Source organism: Felis catus, chromosome C2 (genome assembly GCF_018350175.1).
Source record: "Felis catus isolate Fca126 chromosome C2, F.catus_Fca126_mat1.0, whole genome shotgun sequence".
NCBI classification, from domain to species: Eukaryota; Metazoa; Chordata; class Mammalia; order Carnivora; family Felidae; genus Felis; species Felis catus.
The window spans coordinates 29192173-29212923 of record NC_058376.1 but is presented as its reverse complement, the minus strand read 5'-3'; the positions used below and the strand labels follow the sequence as shown (position 1 = coordinate 29212923).

General features: G+C 34.4%; 1 protein-coding gene across 18 annotated transcripts in view; it reads right to left on the bottom strand.

Moving 5' to 3' along the window:
* Nucleotides 1-20751, bottom strand: part of LIPI (lipase I) — an 81448-nt gene that overhangs the window by 39115 nt on the left and 21582 nt on the right. For 11 of the 18 annotated variants that reach the window (XM_045036729.1, XM_045036727.1, XM_045036740.1 and 8 more), the window contains exons 3-8: nt 17480-17865; nt 14917-15025; nt 12549-12650; nt 7548-7652; nt 6404-6571; nt 4538-4642 (exon numbers count right to left, since the gene is read on the bottom strand). In XM_045036729.1, the coding sequence (XP_044892664.1) occupies nt 4538-4642; nt 6404-6571; nt 7548-7652; nt 12549-12650; nt 14917-15025; nt 17480-17791 (901 nt within the window). In that variant the 5' untranslated portion in view covers nt 17792-17865. Of the gene's footprint in view, nt 1-4537; nt 4643-6403; nt 6572-7547; nt 7653-12548; nt 12651-14916; nt 15026-17479; nt 17866-20751 lie in introns of those variants that run through there. The other 7 variants (XM_045036731.1, XM_019839519.3, XM_045036736.1 and 4 more) reach the window with 6 other exon arrangements.

Here is a 20751-nt window from a genome sequence, read left to right as displayed (position 1 = left end):
CCTAAGGTCACGAACAAGATGGGGATGTCCACTCTCGCCACTGTTATTCGACATAGTATTGGAAGCCTCTGCAATCAGACAACACAAAGAAATAAAAGGCATCCAAATCGGCCAGAAGGAGGTCAAACTTTCCCTCTTCACAGATGACATGATACTCTATATGGAAAACCCTAAAGATTCCACCAAAAACTCATAGAACTGATTCATGAATTCAGCAACACTGCAGCATATAAAATCAATGCACAGAAATCGTATGCATTCCTATACACCAACAATGAAGCAACACAAAGAGAAATCAAAGAATAGATCCCATTTACAATTGTAAATTTACCATAAAATACCTAGGAATAAATCTAACCAAAGAGATGAAAAATCTATACACTGAAAGCTATAGAAAGCTTATGAAAGAAATTGAAGAAGACACAAAAAAAATGGAAAAAGATTCCATGCTCCTGGATAGGAAGAACAAATATTGTTAAAATGTCGATACTACCCAAAGCAATCTACATATTCAATGCAATCCCTATCTAAATAATACCAGAAGTCTTTACAGAGCTAGAACAAATAATCCTAAAATTTGTATGGAACCAGAAAAGACCCCAAATAGCCAAAGCAATCTTGAAAAAGGAAACCAAAGCAGAAGGCCTCACAATCCCAGACTTCAAGCTGTACTACAAGACTGTAATCATGAAGACAGTATGGTACTGGCACAAAAACAGATACTCAGATCAATGGATCAGAATACAGAACCAAGAAATGGACCCACAAACGTATGGACAACTAATCTTTGACAAAGCAGAAAAGAATATCCAATAGAATAAAGACGGTCTCTTCAAGGGGTGCTGGGAAAACTGGACAGCGACATGCAGAAAAATGAAACTGTACAACTTTTTTACACCATACACAAAAATAAACTCAAAATGGATGAAAGACCTAAATGTAAGACAGGAAGCCATCAAAATCCTCAGGGAGAAAGCAGAAAAAAACCTTCTGACCTTTGCCGCAGCAACTTCTTACTCAACATGTCTCCAGAGGCAAGGGAAACAAAGGCAAAAATGAACTATTGGGACCTCATCAAAATAAAAACCTTCTGCACAGCAAAGGAAACAATCAGCAAAACTAAAAGGCAACCAACATGATGGGAGATGATATTTGCAAACGACATATCAGATAAAGGGTTAGTATCCAAAATCTATAAAGAACTTATCCAACTCAACACCCAAAAAACAAATAATCCAGTGAGGAAATGGGCAAAAGACATGAATAGACACCTCTCCAAAGCAGACATCCAGATGGCCAACTGACACATGAAAAAATGCCCAACATCACTCATCATCAAGGAAATACAAATCAAAACTACAATAAGATACCACCTTACACCTGTCAGAATGGCTAGCATTAACAGCTCAGGCAACAACAGATGTTGGCAAGGATGCAGAGGAAGAGGATCTCTTTTGCATTGTTGGTGGGAATGCAAGCTCACACAGCCACTCTGGGAAACAGTATGGAGGTTCCTCAAAAAACTAAAAATAGACCTACCCTACAACCCAGCAATTGCACTACTAGGCATTTACCCACGGGATACAGGTGTGCTGTTTCGGAGGGACACATGCACCCCATGTTTATAGCAGCACTATCAACAATAGCCAAAGTATGGAAAGAGCCCAAATGTCCATCGATGGGTGGATGAATGGATAAAGAAGAAGTGGTATACATATATACAATGGAGTATTACTCGGCCATTAAAAAGAATGAAATCTTGCCATTTGCAACTACGTGGATGGAATGGAGGGTATTATGCTAAGTGAAATTAGTCAGAAAAAGACAAATATCATATGACTTCACTCATATGAGGACTTTAAGAGACGAAACAGATGAACATAAGGGACGGGAAACAAAAATAATATAAAAACAGGGAGGGGGACAAAACAGAAGTGACTCATAAATATGGAGAACAAACTGAGGGTTACTGGAGGGGTTGTGGGAGGGGGGATGGTTTAAATGGGTAAGGGGCACTAAGGAATCTATTCCTGAAATCATTGTTGCACTATATGCTAACTAATTTGGATGTAAAATATAAAAAAAAATAATGTAAAATAAAATAAATAATGTAAAATAAAATAAAATAAAATAAAATATCCAGTTAAGAAATAGGCAAAGGATATGAACACACATTTCACCAAAGAGGATATACAGAAAAGATATTCATTATTATAAACCATCAGGGTAACAAAAATTAAAACCACAATATGGCATCACTATCCACCTATTAGAATGAATAATTTTTTTAAATAATGACAACACCAATTATTAGTAAGAAATCAGAGAAATTGGATCACTCATACTTTGCTGAGGGGATTGCAAAATGATACAGCACTCTGAAAAACACTTGGTCAATTTCTTATAAAGTTAATTATCTTCTGACCTAGCAAGTGCATTCTTAGGCCTTTGGAGAAATAAAAACTTAAATTCATACAAAAACTTGTATATAAATGTTCATAGCTTTATTCATAAAGCCACAATTAAAAATATCCCTCGTGTCCTTCAAGAGATGAACAATTAAACCAGCTGTGATACATATATACCATGGAATACTACTCAGCAATAAAAAGGAATGATGGATAAACCTCCAGAGAAGCTGAGTGAAAAAAAAAAAAGAGGCAATTAAAAGGTCACATACAGAATGAGTCCCTTTATATAACATTTTCAAAATGACAAAATTTTATTTATTTTTTATTGTATCTTCTTTTTTTTCTTTTTTTTAAATTTAAACTTTAGTTAGTTAACATACAGGGCAATATTGGTTTCAGGAGAATTCAGTGATTCACCACTTATATACAACACCCAGTGCTCATCACAAGTGTCCTCCTTAATACCCATCACTCACCTAGCCCATCCCACACGCACCTCCCTCCATCAACCCTCAGTTTGTTCTCTATCATTAAGAGCAAAATGACAAAATTTTAGAAAAGCAGGACAGGATGGTATATGTGGTTATAAAAGTATCACCCAAAGGATCCTTGTGGTGATGGAACTGTTCACGATCTTCACTGTAGTGACAGATACTAGCCTTAAACGTATGATTAAATTGTACAGAACTACACACACACACAGACACAGAGGAGTGCCTGGGGAAATATGAATATCCTGGTGGTGATATTATATTATAATTATACTATGTTGCAAAATATTAACATTGAGGAAAACTGGATAAAGTGTACACAGGAGCTCTCTGTATTTCTTTTTTTTTTTTTTTTTTTAATTTTTTTTTTCAACGTTTATTTTTGGGACAGAGAGAGACAGAGCATGAACGGGGGAGGGGCAGAGAGAGAGGGAGACACAGAATCGGAAACAGGCTCCAGGCTCTGAGCCATCAGCCCAGAGCCCCACGCGGGGCTCAAACTCACAGACCGCGAGATCGTGACCTGGCTGAAGTCGGACGCTTAACCGACTGCGCCACCCAGGCGCCCCTCTCTGTATTTCTTATATCTGCATTTGAATCTAAATTTAATTTAGTAAAAATTTTAATTAAATAATAGGCCTAATTCCAAATGGTACAATATAACACTAATATTTTAAAAATTATTTTAAAATATTTTAAAAATTACAATATCTTAAAATTGATAGCAACTGTGTCTGCAAAATATTAACACTAACAGCCCTAAAAATACTTTCATTTTTTTATTTATTTTTTAAATGTTTATTTATTTTTTAGAGAGAGAGAGAAAAAGAGTGCGAGCAGGGGAGGGGCAGAGAGAGAAAGAGAGGGAGACACAGAATCTGAAGCAGGCTCCAGGCTCTGAGATGTCAGCACAGAGCTCAAGGCAGGGCTCAAACTCACAAACTGCGAGATCATGACCTGAGCCAAAGTTGGATGCTTAACTGACAGCCACTCAGGAGCCCCCAAAATACTTTTAAATACGAGAATCGATTTTAAGTACTTATCCATCAGTAACTAAAGTCAATGGCAGTGACTTGAAACTTCTCGTAAGATTCTTCTTATAATAGGATTTACCTTTATTTATAAACAACTACCAGCTTTTCATCTTTAAACAGAATAAAATTTAAAATAGCTCCTCATAAGTCTAATTATTTAATATATTTCTAAGAGATTCTCTCTTGTTCATTGAATTTTCTCTTGTCTCTAAATATATAGGGGAGGTTATTATTTACTTATACATTTTGTATTTATATAGTTTAGGTTCAGTTCCCAAAGGATATTAATAGTGTAGACAGATGTCTTGAACTCTATAATCAGGTATATGTTGATATAACTCTAAAGGTGGGAAGGGTAATCAGGCAAATTTGGAGGAAAAGAACAAACAGACTTTATTGTTTCTTTGGGAAAATATTGTCCAAAGCGTATGTTCATTCAATCTAAAATATCAAGTCCTTATTTGAATTTGGCTCTAACAAATTTTAGAATTCCTTGAAATTACATGATGAAATTGGAGTGGGTAGAAAGAACATTTTGGAGAATATATAAATTAGTATATAAAACTAATTATTTGTTCATTTGTTGAAAATGTTAACTTACTGCAGAATGGTTTTGTGCCAGTAGTATCCAAAAACACAGTGGTCCTGAGAAATCTTTTTTCTTTTCTTTCTTTTAAAACATCTTTCCATAGCTCAGCTTGATAACCTGAGATTTGAGAAAGAAAACATTAGAAACTAGACTTCAAGCAAATAGCACACAAAGCTTTCAAATCACTAAAGGAACTAAAGGATCAATGTATTATAATAATTATTATAATTATAGTTCAGGATCTTTATCACTTAAAAATGACTTTTCAAATAATTTTACATTATATTTATTTTAATTACATGATAATTCAAATTAAAGATTCACAAGCAAATCTACTCCCTGGAAATCTTATCAGAGGTTAGAATACTCTATATGTCTACAATCCATTTGTAGCAGTCTTTACTAATATATCATAAATTAAGAATTTTATTTGTGTCTTTTTAGTAAATATAGCAGAATAAAATTATTAGATAAAATAAACACAGAATTTAGTTCCATGAGTACACCCCCCAATTCTCCTACAAATACACATTCAAAGAGATACAGTATATATGTCTGTACATTATATATAATACATGAAGTGTAGATAGCATCTATATACACTATATATTATGTATATAATATGTATATTTCCAATATATACATTATTACTATATTTGAAATATTATCACACACATATATATATTGAAAATGCTTCCCACTTTATGTATTTGTCTCTTTCCACTTTCTACCTCTGAATTTGAAATGTGAACAAGGTAGAAAGAACACTGAATTGAGAATTAAGGATTTTAACTCTAGCTCTCACTTGTGTCCTTACACAATACTTATGCTCACACTGGGTCACAATTTTCTCATTTAGATGGAAGAGCAATGAAACCAGAAAAGCAATCCCTAACATGAGGTCTGAAGAAAAGGAATCCCACAGGATGTTTTCTGGACAGAAGAGGTCTATAAGAAAATAAGTCTGACAAAGCCTGCATATTGCCTGTCTCTCCTAGCAATTCTCTATGCATGTTAGTATAAACCTCCTGCTGAAGAAAACTGCAGGAAGCTTTTTAATTCAGCCTTTGTAATTGCTTCCCATTTAATAGAGCCCCTTTGGCTCTGGAAACATTTCTGGCAGATCCTGATCATGACACTGATCAGATGTTTACATGCTCATAACATGCCTGGGGGTTGGTAATGTCTTTGGAAAATCCTGAACAAACAACCTCTGAGATTCTTTCCAGCTCTTACATTCTATTTTTATGTGGATTCATTTTTCTCTATAATTTCCCACCAGCAGGCTGTAGTTATCGAAAGTTGGAATACTTAACCGCTCTTGCCAAGTTTTATCAATTTGGAAGGTGTGAACCATGTATGATTCATGTCTACTTGCTAATAGCAAATGAAAAGCTAACAATGGTTTATACCTCTCCACTTGCTCCTAAAGCTTTCCATAAAAGTAAAAACCCTCAATGCCACTAAGAATGCACAACTCTCAAAAGAAAAGAAAGAAAGAAAGAAAGAAAGAAAGAAAGAAAGAAAGAAAGAAAGAAAGAAAGAAAGAAAGAATGCAGTCTCTTTCTTTAATGGAAATATGCATGGATGATAAATAGTGAGAGTCCTCTGCAAAGCAAGAACAAAGATCCTCATGAGACCACCAGATCTGTATACTACACTGAGCATAGAAAGGCAGTTGATTAAACTTCTCTCACTAAATACCTTATAAAATACTTAGTAGAAAATAAACTCTTGTGTCTGGTTGTTCCACAGGCAATTTTTCCATAAAATGCTAACATGTTCATAAGTAAATAAAAAGCTTCCAGCAAAAAATACTGACAACTATGTTATTCATTTTCCACAAAATCTTATAGTCATCATACCAATCTCACTTACCTAGCCTAGGACATGATTTTTCCTTGAAGTCATCACAGTCCACACATGAACCAGCATGGAAATCTTTGTATGAAGGACAAGGAAATGAAATAAAATTGCAGGTTGTTTCCAAAGATGCTATGAACAAGTAAACGGCTCTCTGGTGACTGCATTTAATAAATGCAACGCCTTAAGTGTTAAAAAACAAAAAACAAAAAACAAGCAAAAGAACTGCAGATGTATTAAACCAAGTTCAAGCAAATTAGAGAAAAAATTAAAGGTTAAGTTCTACTCAATACCATGCACTTGTGAATATTGAAATGTTGCCTGACCACAATGTGCCGTTTTATCTCAAGCAGCTAGAGGTAGTACCATTGAAAATGTAAATTCAGTATGCTTTTACAGGAGATTTAAAAGACATTTTTCTAAAGTAATAATTACCACAGGGGAAAAATGTGTTTAATTTCAATAATCTGACACACTACAAACACAGTGCCACAACACTTAATGGCTATGTACACATGGTTCTCTTCTAACCCCTCACCCCTAATATTTCTATTTAATGTCAGAGAGGATTATGAAACCAGGTAAAATTAGAACTTCATTATGTCCCTTTCTTTCCTCAACTTCTCACATCCTTATAACCTTTGGTCAAACTTCTCTAGCTACAGTGGGCTTTGGCCATGTGTTACTTGACAGGTGTCACTGTAGATGCTTCCTATGGCTCTGAACTGAGCCAAACTCCACACCTGGAGCAGCTGTTTGGCTATTTATGTAACAACCAAGTGCAAGAGATTATGAATCTGTGTTTGTACAATACTATAGTGATGGTAAAGATTAAGTCCTGGAACCAAACTCATGTTATGTGATACTTTGACCAGATTGCTTCTTCAATAACTCAGAATTTCTCCTAATGTTTAAAATAATGAAATACAACTGTTGAAACTAATGTAATAGGTTTCATCATGACCAAATGGTATATCTACTGGTCAACTTTATGAACCAATAAAAATCCAATTAAACCATTTTTCACCAATGACTCTCATTAATCATGAGCAACAGTGATCAAAATCTTGCCCATAGATTAAGAGGGAAAAAAAGTAAACTGATTTTCTTTCATCATTCTGAATCATCTGTAATTCATTCAAAAATATTATTGGTATACCTGAAAAAATGGATTTGGGACAGCCAGGTTGCTTTTTTCCTCCATTTGCATAAAAATCTATATGTCCCAAAGGTTCATTAATGCCTAAACCTGAGAAGAAAAGCACTGGAGAATCACAAAGTGAACATAATCAGGTCAGCAACACTTGTACAAATAGCATCTCCTATAAATTCCATTGAAAGTGACTCCTACAGTTTGAATTGAAAATAAAATACATGCTATTTTTGAAAAGACGCGTTTTAATGCCTCAAATTAACTCCTCATGAAAATTATGTCATTAATTTAACATATTTATCAGTCACCGATTTACTATGCCCATCACAGTTCTTTGTGCTATGAATATGCAAGTAAAAAAGAAAAAGAGAGAAAAAATCCTTTTTTTTTTGGTGAAAATTAAATTTTAGTGAGAGAAAGACCTAATAAACAAGTAAGAATATAGTATGCCAGATAATAATAAGGGCTGTAGAGAAAACACAAGTAGAACAAGAGTACAGTTAGTGCCTAGTGAGGGTGGCAGGTTGCTCTTTCAAACAGTTTGGTTAGGGAAATTCCCATTGAGGAAGTAGAGTCACACAAAATGTGAAAGATGTAAGACAGTGAGCCAAGCAGAAAACTATGTGAGCGTACCTAAAGTATTTAAAGAAGCCAGGCTAGCTGGAGTACAACGTGGATGAGGGAGCACTGGAAAGAATGAAGCCAAGTCATACAGGACCTTTTAAGCCAGTGTGATGATTTGCTTGTACCCTGGATAATAAGGCCTAAGACTTGGTACTAGATTCACTAACTGGAAAAATCTAAATATGCTGCTTCAGCTGGAACAAACTGGGCCAGAGTGACATAAACCTGTAGCTATGATTTAAGGGCTTTTGTACATCTGTAGATCCTCAAGGCACTGGAGAATTACAAATTCTGAGTCCATGATTACCAATATGGGATCTATAACTTGGGGAAGTCATAGGAATGAAAGAGGGTAACAAGTTCAGAATACTCAGGACTATGATTAGAAATGAAAATCTTGCTGCCAAGTAAGCCTGCTGGGCTTTGGCTTAGGGACTACAAATTTCCTACAACATAATAAACTCTTAAAAGTGACCGGCAATAGATTTATATAACAAAGTAAATACTTGCGGCTGACAGTCAGGATTAAGATGCAGCAACATGATTTAGTTCTAGTATGTAACAGAACAAGATAACCATTAGTGAGGTATTTATTACCAGAGCATAAGAACACTGGGCATGTGCAATATCGGGGAGCGGATTCAATGTGTAAGGAAAGGCAAAGAACAATTTTTTTCTTTTTTTTTTCCTTCTTTTAATGTTTATTTATTTCTGAGAGAGACAGAGACAGACAGACGATGTGAGTGGGGGAGGGACAGAGAGAGACAGGGAGACACCAAATCTGAAGCAGTCTCCCTAAACAGGCTCCAGGGTTTTAGCTGTCCACACAGAGCTCATGAACCACAAGATCATGCCCTGAGCCGAAGTCGGATGCTTAGCCAACAGAGCCACCTAGGCACCCCAGCAAAGAACAATTTGGGTGAATTCATTGGAACTCCTTAGAATTGGGAAGCATAAGTGTGATTTGACTGTAACAGTGGTGAGGGTTTGATAGCCTCTTTATATTCCATCAACTGCCTGCAATTTCCTAAATATGGCCCCAAAAAACAAAAAGGCCAATGATTTTGGAGACCTTTAATTTCCTTATGTCTGAACTCAACATGGAGTTCCAAAAATAGGGGTTCCATGTTGGAGCCATCATTTTCTCCAATCTTCTACTAAAGTAGAATCAAGCCAAGAAGACTCCTCAGGGATCAAAGAGAAGCAAAAGACATTTATATTAACTTAACAAACAGCCCTTGATGTCATTTTCCCTTTATCAGATGGAGGAAGATGAGCAGTTTGGTCATTTAGGTCATTCATTTCCTTCATTTGAGGAAGTATAGGAAAAGCATATATCGCTTTTTAAATTTTCTTTTTATTATAGTTTATAATACATATATGAAGAAAACATAAAGCTATGGATTAATTACTATCAGGGAAATAGCCAATTAGCTACCACACCAATGTCAACATATAGCACCTGGAAACCCCTACAGTGTTCTTATCTAATCACCAGCTTCTCCTTTTCCTACAATAATAACTACCTTTAAATAAAATAATTTTTTTGCTAATCTTTAGCTTCTAAGGATGCCTCCCAAAACATTACAATTTATATTTTCCCATATAAAAATTGACTCATATTCATGTATCCTTTTGTGTATGCTTTTATTATAAACTTGCTTTTTTATAATAATCCAAATTGGGTATGATTCATTATCCATTTTTATATGTTGCTGAATTGGTTTACTAGTGTGATGTTTTACGTAGAATTTTTGTATCCATGGTTATAATAGAAAATGTCCACAAATTTTCTTTTCTGTAATGTCTGTCTCAAGTTTTGACATTAAATTTATGAAGGCTTTTTAAAAAGGTTGTAAACAGTTTCCTACATTTTTTTTTTACTTTTTAATTTTTTTAAACATTTATTTTTTGTGAGACAGAGAGAGAGAGAGAGAGAGAGAGAGAGAGAGAGAGAGAGAATGGGGGAGGGGCAGAGAGAGAGGGAGACACAGAATCTGAAGCTGTCAGCACAGAACCTGATGTGGGGATCTAACTCATGAACTACGAGATCGTGACCTGATCCGAAGTCAGATGCTTAACTGACTGAGCCACCCAGGCACCCTGGTAATTTTTAAATTACAGTTTCTATTTCATTAATACTTATAGAACCAAATTTTCTCTCTTAATTTGTTAGTTGGTAAATGCTTTTTCTTCTTCATAAAATTTTTCTATTTTATATATCATGGCATATAATCATATATTTTCATTTCTGCATAATATTGTTCATTATATCATAATACAGTCATTTTAATACCTGTAGCATCTGTAACACTATCTCCTGTTTATTATTGATATTGTGTCTTCTCTCTTTGTTCTATTTTTTCTCTCAAAGAATATATTAACATGGAGAGTGATATATAAAATTTAAGCATTCTATATTTCCTTCATTTCATGGAAAGAAGATAAAAATGAGATGTTTTACAAGCTTCATGTATGGGTTTCAAAAATATTTCTGATACCTCTGCATCAGAGAACCTACTATGAGAAAAGTGACTCCAAATCACCAGTTCACTTCTAGAATTTTTCTAGATGTTGGACTGGTAAGTTTTCCCTGATATCCCAGCAGGAGTATTAGCCCAAATTACCTAATTTACAATTTTGGAAGGCGACATAGATTTTTTAACACATACAACTGAATAAGGACAAAACCTATTGGTAAGTAAAAGATGCACTCTGAATAGTATTCAAGGAAGAATTAATCTGTCAGATATGTACTGACCCCAAATATCTCATTCAGAAATTCCTTGAGACAGGTGGATATGCAGCATCAAAATTCTGTGTCCCTCATTTGTGATGGTCATGAAAAGATCAACCAAAGGTGCCAAAACAATGTAGCATTTAGTGGTAAGTTAGATCTGATAGGTTGGGTCATCAAAAGATGTTGAGAATGAAAGACAATATAAAACAGTTTATTAGGAAAATCCAAAAAAATAAATAAATAAAATAAAATAAAATAAAAATTAGGAAGAGCTAATTCCAAGGCCATAGGCAGAGCTGAAGTTGGGATTTCAGAAAGAAGAGCTCAAAGAACTGCAGAGCAATTGGGCAGTAGGTGTACTATGTGTGGGAATGCTAAGCTGATATAAGAGCTAGAGATAAGGAAGACTTGAGAGGTTGAGGTATCACACTAGAACTGTGAACCTTAGGCACTGACTCCCTGTGAGATATAGGTGAACTCAGATTCCACTTTAGAAGCAAAACTGTACCCATATAGGGTTAGCCCAGGCATTGATATTGAGAAATTGTCATCTATGGCATGTATAGCATTTGTATCTCTTGCAAAGGCACTGGTATGGATCACCATGAAGTCAATTCAGAGGACTATGGGAGCAAATAAATTACCTGGACCAAAGAGAAAAGTAACCTGAGGAAATAGGAGAATCAGAATAGTCTTTGCATCACTTCCTCCTTTCTCCATGGTAGCACCATAACCTCCCCATGCCCACAGTGACAACACATGTAAATTATCAGCTAATCAGAGCAAGAAACTGGTGAAGGCAGGCTCTGGAATCAAAAGATTTCAAATTTTTTGAAATTTTGAAATTTGAAATTTCAAAAAATTGAAATTTTGAAATTTGAAAGCGGCTCTGCCGCTTACTGGCCTTGTGACTTTGACTCTAGCTTCCCCATAAGTAAAAAAGAGATGACATTTACTTATCTCATGGGAACTTAGGAGAATGCCATAATTAATTCACATAAAACATTTAAAACACTGCCTGAAGTATATAGGAAGTGCTCAATAAATATTAGTATCATCAATTCCAAATCAGAAAAGGGCTTAGGGCCATCTAACTTATTCCTTGAAAGTGCCTGTCCAAAGCATTCTGGACCAAACTATCAATAGCATATTTGACATTTTCAGGAAGATAATTAAAAACAATAGAGAAATTATTTCTCTACCTTTAGGGGAAGGTATTCTTTATCTGTGCCTGAAATGCTGTTTTCATTTCTAGTTGATAGATATCACAGCAAGAAAATGAGTGGAGAATGGTAACCTAAATACATAAGGAACATTAAGCATGGGAGAATTTGTGATCAAATCAAAATTGTCAATAGCATGAACGAGATGAAGTATTTTTTAATCAAATTTCCGCTTTTTAGGATGATAGGACAGGTCTTGAAACCTGAAGGAGGTAAATTGAAGGCAAAAAGTGCCATGTTAACACCATAGGGTATCACTAACTCAAAGAAATACCACTTGTGGGAAACATAATCATTTTATAATTACAGACTCATCATCACTTTATCCACTAATCTTCCTCCTTTTATGTTCTTTGCATCCCAATGTCTACATCTCCTTTTCATTTTCAAGTAATTAAGCAATAAATCCTACATTGTTACCATTGATATCAGAATGGATGACATCCACAAACTTTGCATCAGTGTAATCTAATCTGAAATCACATGGCTGTCCAGAGAACTTTGGCCCAGCTGGGTCAAGACCTGAAATTCAAGAAAGAAACTATCAATCAATTAATCAACTTCTACTCTAGTGTTTATTAGATCATATGTTTGCATTATTATATTATAAACATAAGTCTATACAGCTTTAAACTTGTCTAAAAACTAATCTAAATATAAATGAAATTGGATGAATAGCAAATATCTTCATTATCTGAATAATTTATACCAATCTTCCGAGTTTACCAACAATCTAGTGTTAAGCCACACTAGAAATGCCTCAACAAATTATTGTAGGTTTTTTTTAGCATTTTTATTTAAGAAGTACTTAGAGATAAACTGGTAGTATTTTTATAGTTAATAAGTAACTACTACTTTTCCTGGAGGGGAAGGGGAATGAGTAATAGCCTGGTCCTATCTTGAACTTCATGCCTTACTAGTTCATCCCAGATCTATCTGCAGTTCTAAAATGAATTTTAAGTGCCAAATACAATTTGTGGTGGGGTATAAAACATAATTATTATTATGTTATCATTTATTTTCCACCAAAAGCTTCCCATATACACAGAAGAAAAGAAAAATGTATTAAAATTTCCATGGAATATAGATATTATTTCTGGTGCATGTGAAATTCTACATAGAAATTCTAGGCTCATGACCTACTGGCAACTGTCAAAAAGGGGCAAAGAGGTAAAATTCAACACCTTGAGAACATCTGTGCAATGGGAGATACACTCATCTCAAAAAAGATATTTTTTAAACTAAAATATAATGTTGCTCATCCCAAGCCCTTCTATTTCCCCTAGTGTATTTAGCCCACTTGACTGAATGAGGCAGAAACTTCTCTTTTCATAAATAATTCTGATGTAGAACTACTACACTTGCTGGAATTTTAAACCCTGATGATTGCTTGACATGTGGAGCCATTCAAACTGGACTAATGTGTGAATAAACACACTTTAACATAAAGTAGGATTACTGTGATGGTTGAAAGAGAAATAGGCTTTGGTTGCTAGAAAGCTTTGCATAAATCCTGGCTTAGCTGTTAAGAACTTTTGACCTTCCTACATTCATTCGGTTAACCTGTTTTCATATCTGTATAACAGGGATATTACTAAAACTGATCAAAGTAAGAAAGGTATACTTAAAGTTTGTAAAGCTCTTACTTATGCAATTTATTCACCTCTCCCCTCCCCCTTTGCTTCAACTTAATACTCTACTACTTTTATTAACACTCAAAATCATTATAAATCTTCCACAGACACATATCTCAATAATTGTTTTAAAAAAACAACTATAGGGCACTTGAGTAACCTGACTATAGGGCACCTAGGTGTCTGACTCTTGATTTCAGCTCAGGTCATGGTTTGGGTTCCACACTGACAGTGTGGAACCTGCTTGGGATTCTCAGTCTCCCTTTCTCTCTGCCCTTCTTCTCGTGCTTTCTCTCTCTCTCTCTCTCTCTCTCTCTCTCTCTCTCTCTCAAATAATAAACCTTTTTTTTTTAAGCTAAATTGGTTGGGGAAGGATACTAACTTTCTGGTTCTAAAATCACCACCATTCCCAAAAGGAAGCATGAAAATCCACATCAGCATTATTTGGCTACTAAACTTTCTGCATGCAGGAACTCTGTGAAGGAAAATATGAGAGGAATCAGGATCTAGACTCCCTCAAGCCTGGTTGTCAACTCCTGATTCTCTCTTCTGGTGTTCAAGTAAAATTTTTAAAAGAACTGAAATATGTTAAAGTTTATGAAAATTAAATACATGGGTATATATTTAGTTAATACATGAAAATTTTTTATAAAAAAAAAGTTACAGAGGGAAGGAGGCAAACCATAAGAGACTCTTAAGTACTAAGAACAAACAGGGTTGATGGGGGGTGGAAGAGAGGGGAAAGTGGGTGGTGGGCATTGAGGAGGGCACCTGTTGGGATGAGCACTGGGTGTTGTATGGAAACCCATTTGACAATAAATTATATTTAATATAAAAAAAGAAAAAAGTTTTATATTTAATGAGTCAAGCTTTTCTCTGGATTATTACAATAATAGGTTCTTAAAATTCACATGGAGCTGCAGAAATTGATCTACCTCCCAGTTCTATATGAGCACTTCAACACTGCTTAGAACTAAACAAGAAAGAAGACTTTAGAATCTAACTAAAACAAAGGCGAGCATTGAATATAATACAGAAAAAAATAATGTGCATCATTTTTACTGTTTAACTATTGTGCCTGTTAACTTGTAAATAAAGTAATTCCTCATGGTTAAAATTATGCTAAAACACTAATTTTATCAAAAATATTTTACCTGTTATTCTTCCAAGTTGACCTTGAAATATCTTTCCAACAAATCCACTAACATGAGCCCCTAAGCTCATACCTATGAAATGAAAATTATCAAGAGTCGCTCCATGGTTCTGCAATTGAAAATGAAGTGTTATGATTTTCATTTCAGAAATCACAAATTATGCCTTGTGCATCAATATTATAGTATTCACTATTTTTTTTCTGGTTTAATACATTTCTGGGAGATAGAGAATGGGATTTTATAATTTCAAAACAACATATTGTTGTTCAACTTTTTCCATAAGATATCTGACTTTTCTCAATATATTTTTAGTAATAACATTAAGCTTTTAAAAACCTTTGTTATCTATTATCTAAAATAGTATATGCAAAATAATATATTAATTAATAAATAATTTTGTAATAATAGTAATAGACATTAACAGAGTACATTAAGTACATTAACAGGTACTTAACTTGAATAAGTGTTTTATAACTATCATATTCACATTAACTTGAATAAGTGTTTTGTAAATCTCATATTCACATTAGTCCTACGAGTTATTTATTTTTATCCTATTGCCCAAAGTTATTAAGAGCACCTATTAAGTGTTGAATGAATAGTTTGATAATGAGTTGCCCAAAGCCAAATATACTTATTACTGTAAGGGAAAAAGATGGACTTCCAAGTCCAGGCCTATTTAACTCCAAAATATATACTAATCTGCCTCCTTGTTTTATCTGATCAGATTGTGTCAAAATCCCTAGGAAGACTGGAACAGTGTGAATTATAATTCTCATTTCAGAGATGATAAAATGAGACTCATGGATTTTAAGTGATTTCCCAAATCCACAAGCTGGAGAGTGATGGAATCTGATCTTCCAAGCCCAAGTTTTGAGCACTTAGAGTCTTAGCCCTGGAGGGCCACTAGGGAGCTAACAAGGAGGGAAAGTTTCTCCCACCACACTCTCAGAAAGCAGGTTGTGGTCCATTCAGCAGAGTGACACATTTGATGGCTTGGAGAAAGATGTGGAACATTTACTGCCAATGAGAAACTAGACCCAGGCTTTCCAGCCACAGGTTAATTTTCTTCAAATTTCTCAGAGCAATGCCCAGAAACCTGAAGGGGTATTGCTGTCAACTTTAGTGTTATTAATCTTTTCATTTTTTTTCCTTAATATAAAGCCTCTTTCTAAATTTCTATATTTAATAATCATATTTCCAACACTTTGAAGTACATGTTTATTAGAGAAAAGACCACTTCTATAAGCAAAAATCAGTTATGTAGTTTACAGGTGATAAGAACAGGTGAATCAATCACCTCCTCTGTCTCTCTATAGAGAGATGGTTTGGTTTTGTCCAAACTTGGGGATGTATAAATTATACTGATCCTGATTTTTACTCAGATTATTTTATGCCAGGTCCTGATTAAGAATTGATGTCATTTTATACTTATATAAAATATTGTCATAAAGTTTGGTTATCTCAAATATATAGATAAATAAATGAGGCAGAGAGATTAAACAATTGGTCAGAGTCACACAGAGGATAACAGACTGATTTGATCTTTGAACTCCTCCAGTCTGACTCCTAACCATTATATGTAACTGCTTCTTGGATCAGTTATGCCTGCTTAGTTTTAAGAGAGTCTCCCAAGCACAACTGAGCAAGCTGAGTTGAGCACAACTCAAAACAGATTTCAAGCCCATGAATGCCCCAGAAATTACCTTTCTTTCTCTCAAGCGCTCATCACCACCACATCTCACTCTAGAATAGACACTGATCGCCATATGGGTTGACATAGTAAATGTAGATGTAAATTCCTGATAAGCCCAAATTAGCCTCAATTTGTTAGACTCATCCCAACCCTGGACCTAAATGCTGGACAAATCTAAATGGTATTAAGACTGGTCTCGAAGATTGGCAGAAGTATGCAACTTTTTAAGATGTTTTTCCCTCACTTTTACCAATTCACACTCAATTAACTATAAACATATTAGCCATACCTTAGAAAAGAACTTAATGATTATATAGTTTATCTCCTTGGTGCACAGAGAATCACTACCTTAACCTCAAGTCAGTATAGGTAAAGTTACAAAAGGATAAAAATCTTAAAAGATTGTCTTGAGTTTATTTATTTGAGAGAGAGAGCACGTGCAGGTATGCACACATGTGAGCAGGGGACGGGCAGAGAGGGAAAGACAGAATCTTAAGCAGGCTCTGCACTGCCAGCACAGAGCCCAATGTGGGGCTCGAAGCCACAAACAGTGAAATAATGACCTGAGCTGAAACTAAGAGTCACTTAACTGACTGAGCCACCAGGTGCCCCCAAAAATCTTAAAAGATTTTTAAGACAAAATATATTAACTAAGTCTTTAAGACATTTCTTCTAAAAATAAGACAGTACACATCTACGTATGGCATTTATCCATTTCCACAAAGAAAAGATGGCTGTAAATGGTAGCATATAAAAGCAGCAATTCTTAATGCTTATAGAAAAAAAAGTATTTATCTTACTACCACTCTGTGGTATCGCATAAAACACTGTATATTGTATAACATACATAATATATAAAATTCTTACCAAAAGAATCTGAATGTATATACCCAAAGTAGCAGCAACTTTTCTGATGTTTTTAACTGCTCTGTTGTAAATAAAAGTTGTAGCACCCCGGTTCCAGTCTACTACAATTACATTCAGATCCTCGTGATTCAACAAAACCTTTAGAAAGTTCTGAAGCCATTTAGGAGTGGAGCCCATTGGTCTGTATCCATGAATAATCCAGACTGTTTTCTTGCTTGTATTGAAATTAACATTAAGTGAGTTATTCTGCTCAAACAGTGGCTCAGCACAGGAAGGGTTGTTTCTTGTATACATCATCAAAACAATGTCCATTTGGGGAGAAAATAAATCTTTGATGGAATGCAATATGTTTAGCTGAGAGAATTCAAGGCATGGTCTTTTATTCTCTGAAATTGAAAAAAAATTCAGTTAAGCTGAGTACTGGGATAGTGTTTGATACAATTCTTATTACTGTTAAAAAGAACAGATTTGAACTTGAAGGGTGGGAAGGATTTTATTTCACTAGTATTTCAACATAATATCCTGAGCAACTACAATGATTAATTTGTTGATTATATAAAGACTTTTTGAACAAGAAGCATTCAAAATTTTAAAATAAAATATAGAAAGAAATATGGTTGGTTAAAAAAATTGTTTTTTTATCTGTACAAAACAGCAATGGTGTGACTAAAATCACTAATATTGTTAGTAACGAAAGTATTATTCACACCAGTAAAAGTACATAAATTGATTGTGAGCTTTAAAAGAAATTCTGCAGAAGAATACTTACATGTGAATAATAATCATTCAAAAATATATTTTATCTAATTAGCGATCAAATAAAAAATCAAAACAATATGGTATAAGTTTCTTCCTATCAAATTAAAGAAAATGAAGAAAATCATATTAATACTTAATACTTGTGAAGGTAAATTTGACACATAATTATATAAATGAATGCTAAGAGTATAAATTGGTATAACATCCTTTCCTTTTGAAATTGAAATTATGTGGTACACATTCATAATCTTAAAAATATGTATTCTTCCTCACTTTCCTTCTAGGATTTATGTTAATGAAATAAACAATTTGTATTAAATATAAGACATTAATAACAGGTTTATGCATAATTGTACAAAAATTTAAAACAACTTAAATATCATCATTTAGTATTTTCTACTTTTTTTAAGTTTATTTATTCATGTTGAGGGGACAAGAGGACAAGTGGAACAGAGACATAGAGAGAAAAAGAAACCGAGAGAATCTTAAGCAGGGCCCATACTGTCAGCACAGAGCCTGATGTTGGGCTTGAACACACAAACCATGAGATCATGATCTGAGTTAAAATCAAGAGTCAGACACTTAACCAACTTAGCCACCCAGGCACCCTGTCATCTTATAGTATTTTTATCAATACATGTCTGTCTATCTATCTACCTTATGTACCTGCCTACCTATCTATCCATCCATCTATCCTACAAGGAAGTAGGGAAGAAAATAAAATATCTAAGCCAAATCAATAGCAAGAATCATAGCTAGGCAGTGAAACAATGGCTGCTTTTTTAATTTTCTTTTCCATAGGTTCTCAGAATTGTAATTTCTTTCAAAGTAAGCATGTAATCCCATTTTTTTTTATTTCTAAAAAGAGAGCATGTGAGTGGGAGAAAGGGGCAGAGGGAGAGAGAGAGAGACTCTTAAGCTGGCTTCACACTCAGCGTGGAGCCCAACAGGGAGCTGCTATCAGGACCCTGGGATCTATGACCTGAGCCGAAATCAAGAGTCTGATCAACTGACTGAGCCACCCAGGCACCCCTCAATTTTTTTTTATGAGAGCATATTATTGTACTGTTTCTGGAAGTTTTACTTGTTAAAAGATTTGGGAAACAATTTGCCAGCATATATCAAAAATTCACAAAATCATTAATATACTTCATGTCAATAATTCTACTTCTAAAAATGCATCCCAAGAAAATAGTCATTTAAACATATAAAAATCAACTAATGTATATTATTTTAGCACTGGAGAAATAGAAGCGATTTAAGTGTCCAGAAATAATGATGTGATTAAGTAAGCTACATACATATAATATATATAAACTATAAATGTATAATAAATAATAAATATTATAATAAATAATAATAATAAATATTTATTTATATAATAAACAAATATAAATGTATAATAAATAAATAATATTTATAAACTATAAATGTATAATAGATGTTTGATAAATCCATAATAATATGCACTAATTACAATCTACCTTCTAGTTCAGAAAGTATATATGTGATACTGTCACAATTATTCAGACGATGAAGGAGAAAGGGAGTGAAGGAAAAGCAAGAACCACAATTAATTCCCAGGTTAACAGCTAAGAGATACTCAGACAAGTGAAAAAGTTTGAAACAAACTTCATTTGTTCTAAGTCCTAGAAAATGAGGAAGTGGAAAGGAGAAATAAATCAAATCACAGTGCAATATCACTGCTTGCTACACTATACAAATTGCATAGGGAGTTGTGTACATCCATTTTTCCACCATCTGAAATGTTTCCATCAGCTGAAACTCCGAGAGGGCCATATGCAATCAATATATCCACACTGCTGGTCCACTCCAAATCAGTGTAGATTTTACCTGGCCCTGGAATGAGTAATGAGGAATAAACAGAAGGACCCCTGTGATAAAGCAAGGGACAGAAAAACCTGAAACAATCTACAGAGAAATCTATTATCTATTGCCAAATGTTGAAGTAACTGCAGAAAATTCTATAGCACTCTCATTACAGTACAAGAAAAATCATGTCTCAAAAAACAGGACGCCATTAAGAGAAAATTTATTGAGGTAAAAAAAAATAATAGGACAAAATTAAAAGTGAAATAATGAGATACTGCAATTCAAGGAAAGAAAAAAATGCAATTGCAGGATAAAAATTCACGTTACAGGGGCGCCTGGGTGGCACAGTCGGTTAAGCGTCCGACTTCAGCCAGGTCACGATCTCGCGGTCCATGAGTTTGAGCCCCGCGTCAGGCTCTGGGCTGATGGCTCAGAGCCTGGAGCCTGTTTCCGATTCTGTGTCTCCCTCTCTCTCTGCCCCTCCCCCATTCATGCTCTGTCTCTCTCTGTCCCAAAAATAAATAAACGTTGAAAAAAAAAATTAAAAAAAAAAAATTCACATTACACATGAGAAAACATGGAACACTCACCTGACAGTAAGAAATGAAGGAAGAAAGATTTCAATTGGGAGGAGAAACAAAAATAGGGGACAGGAAATGATGATTCAAGTTAAAAATCAT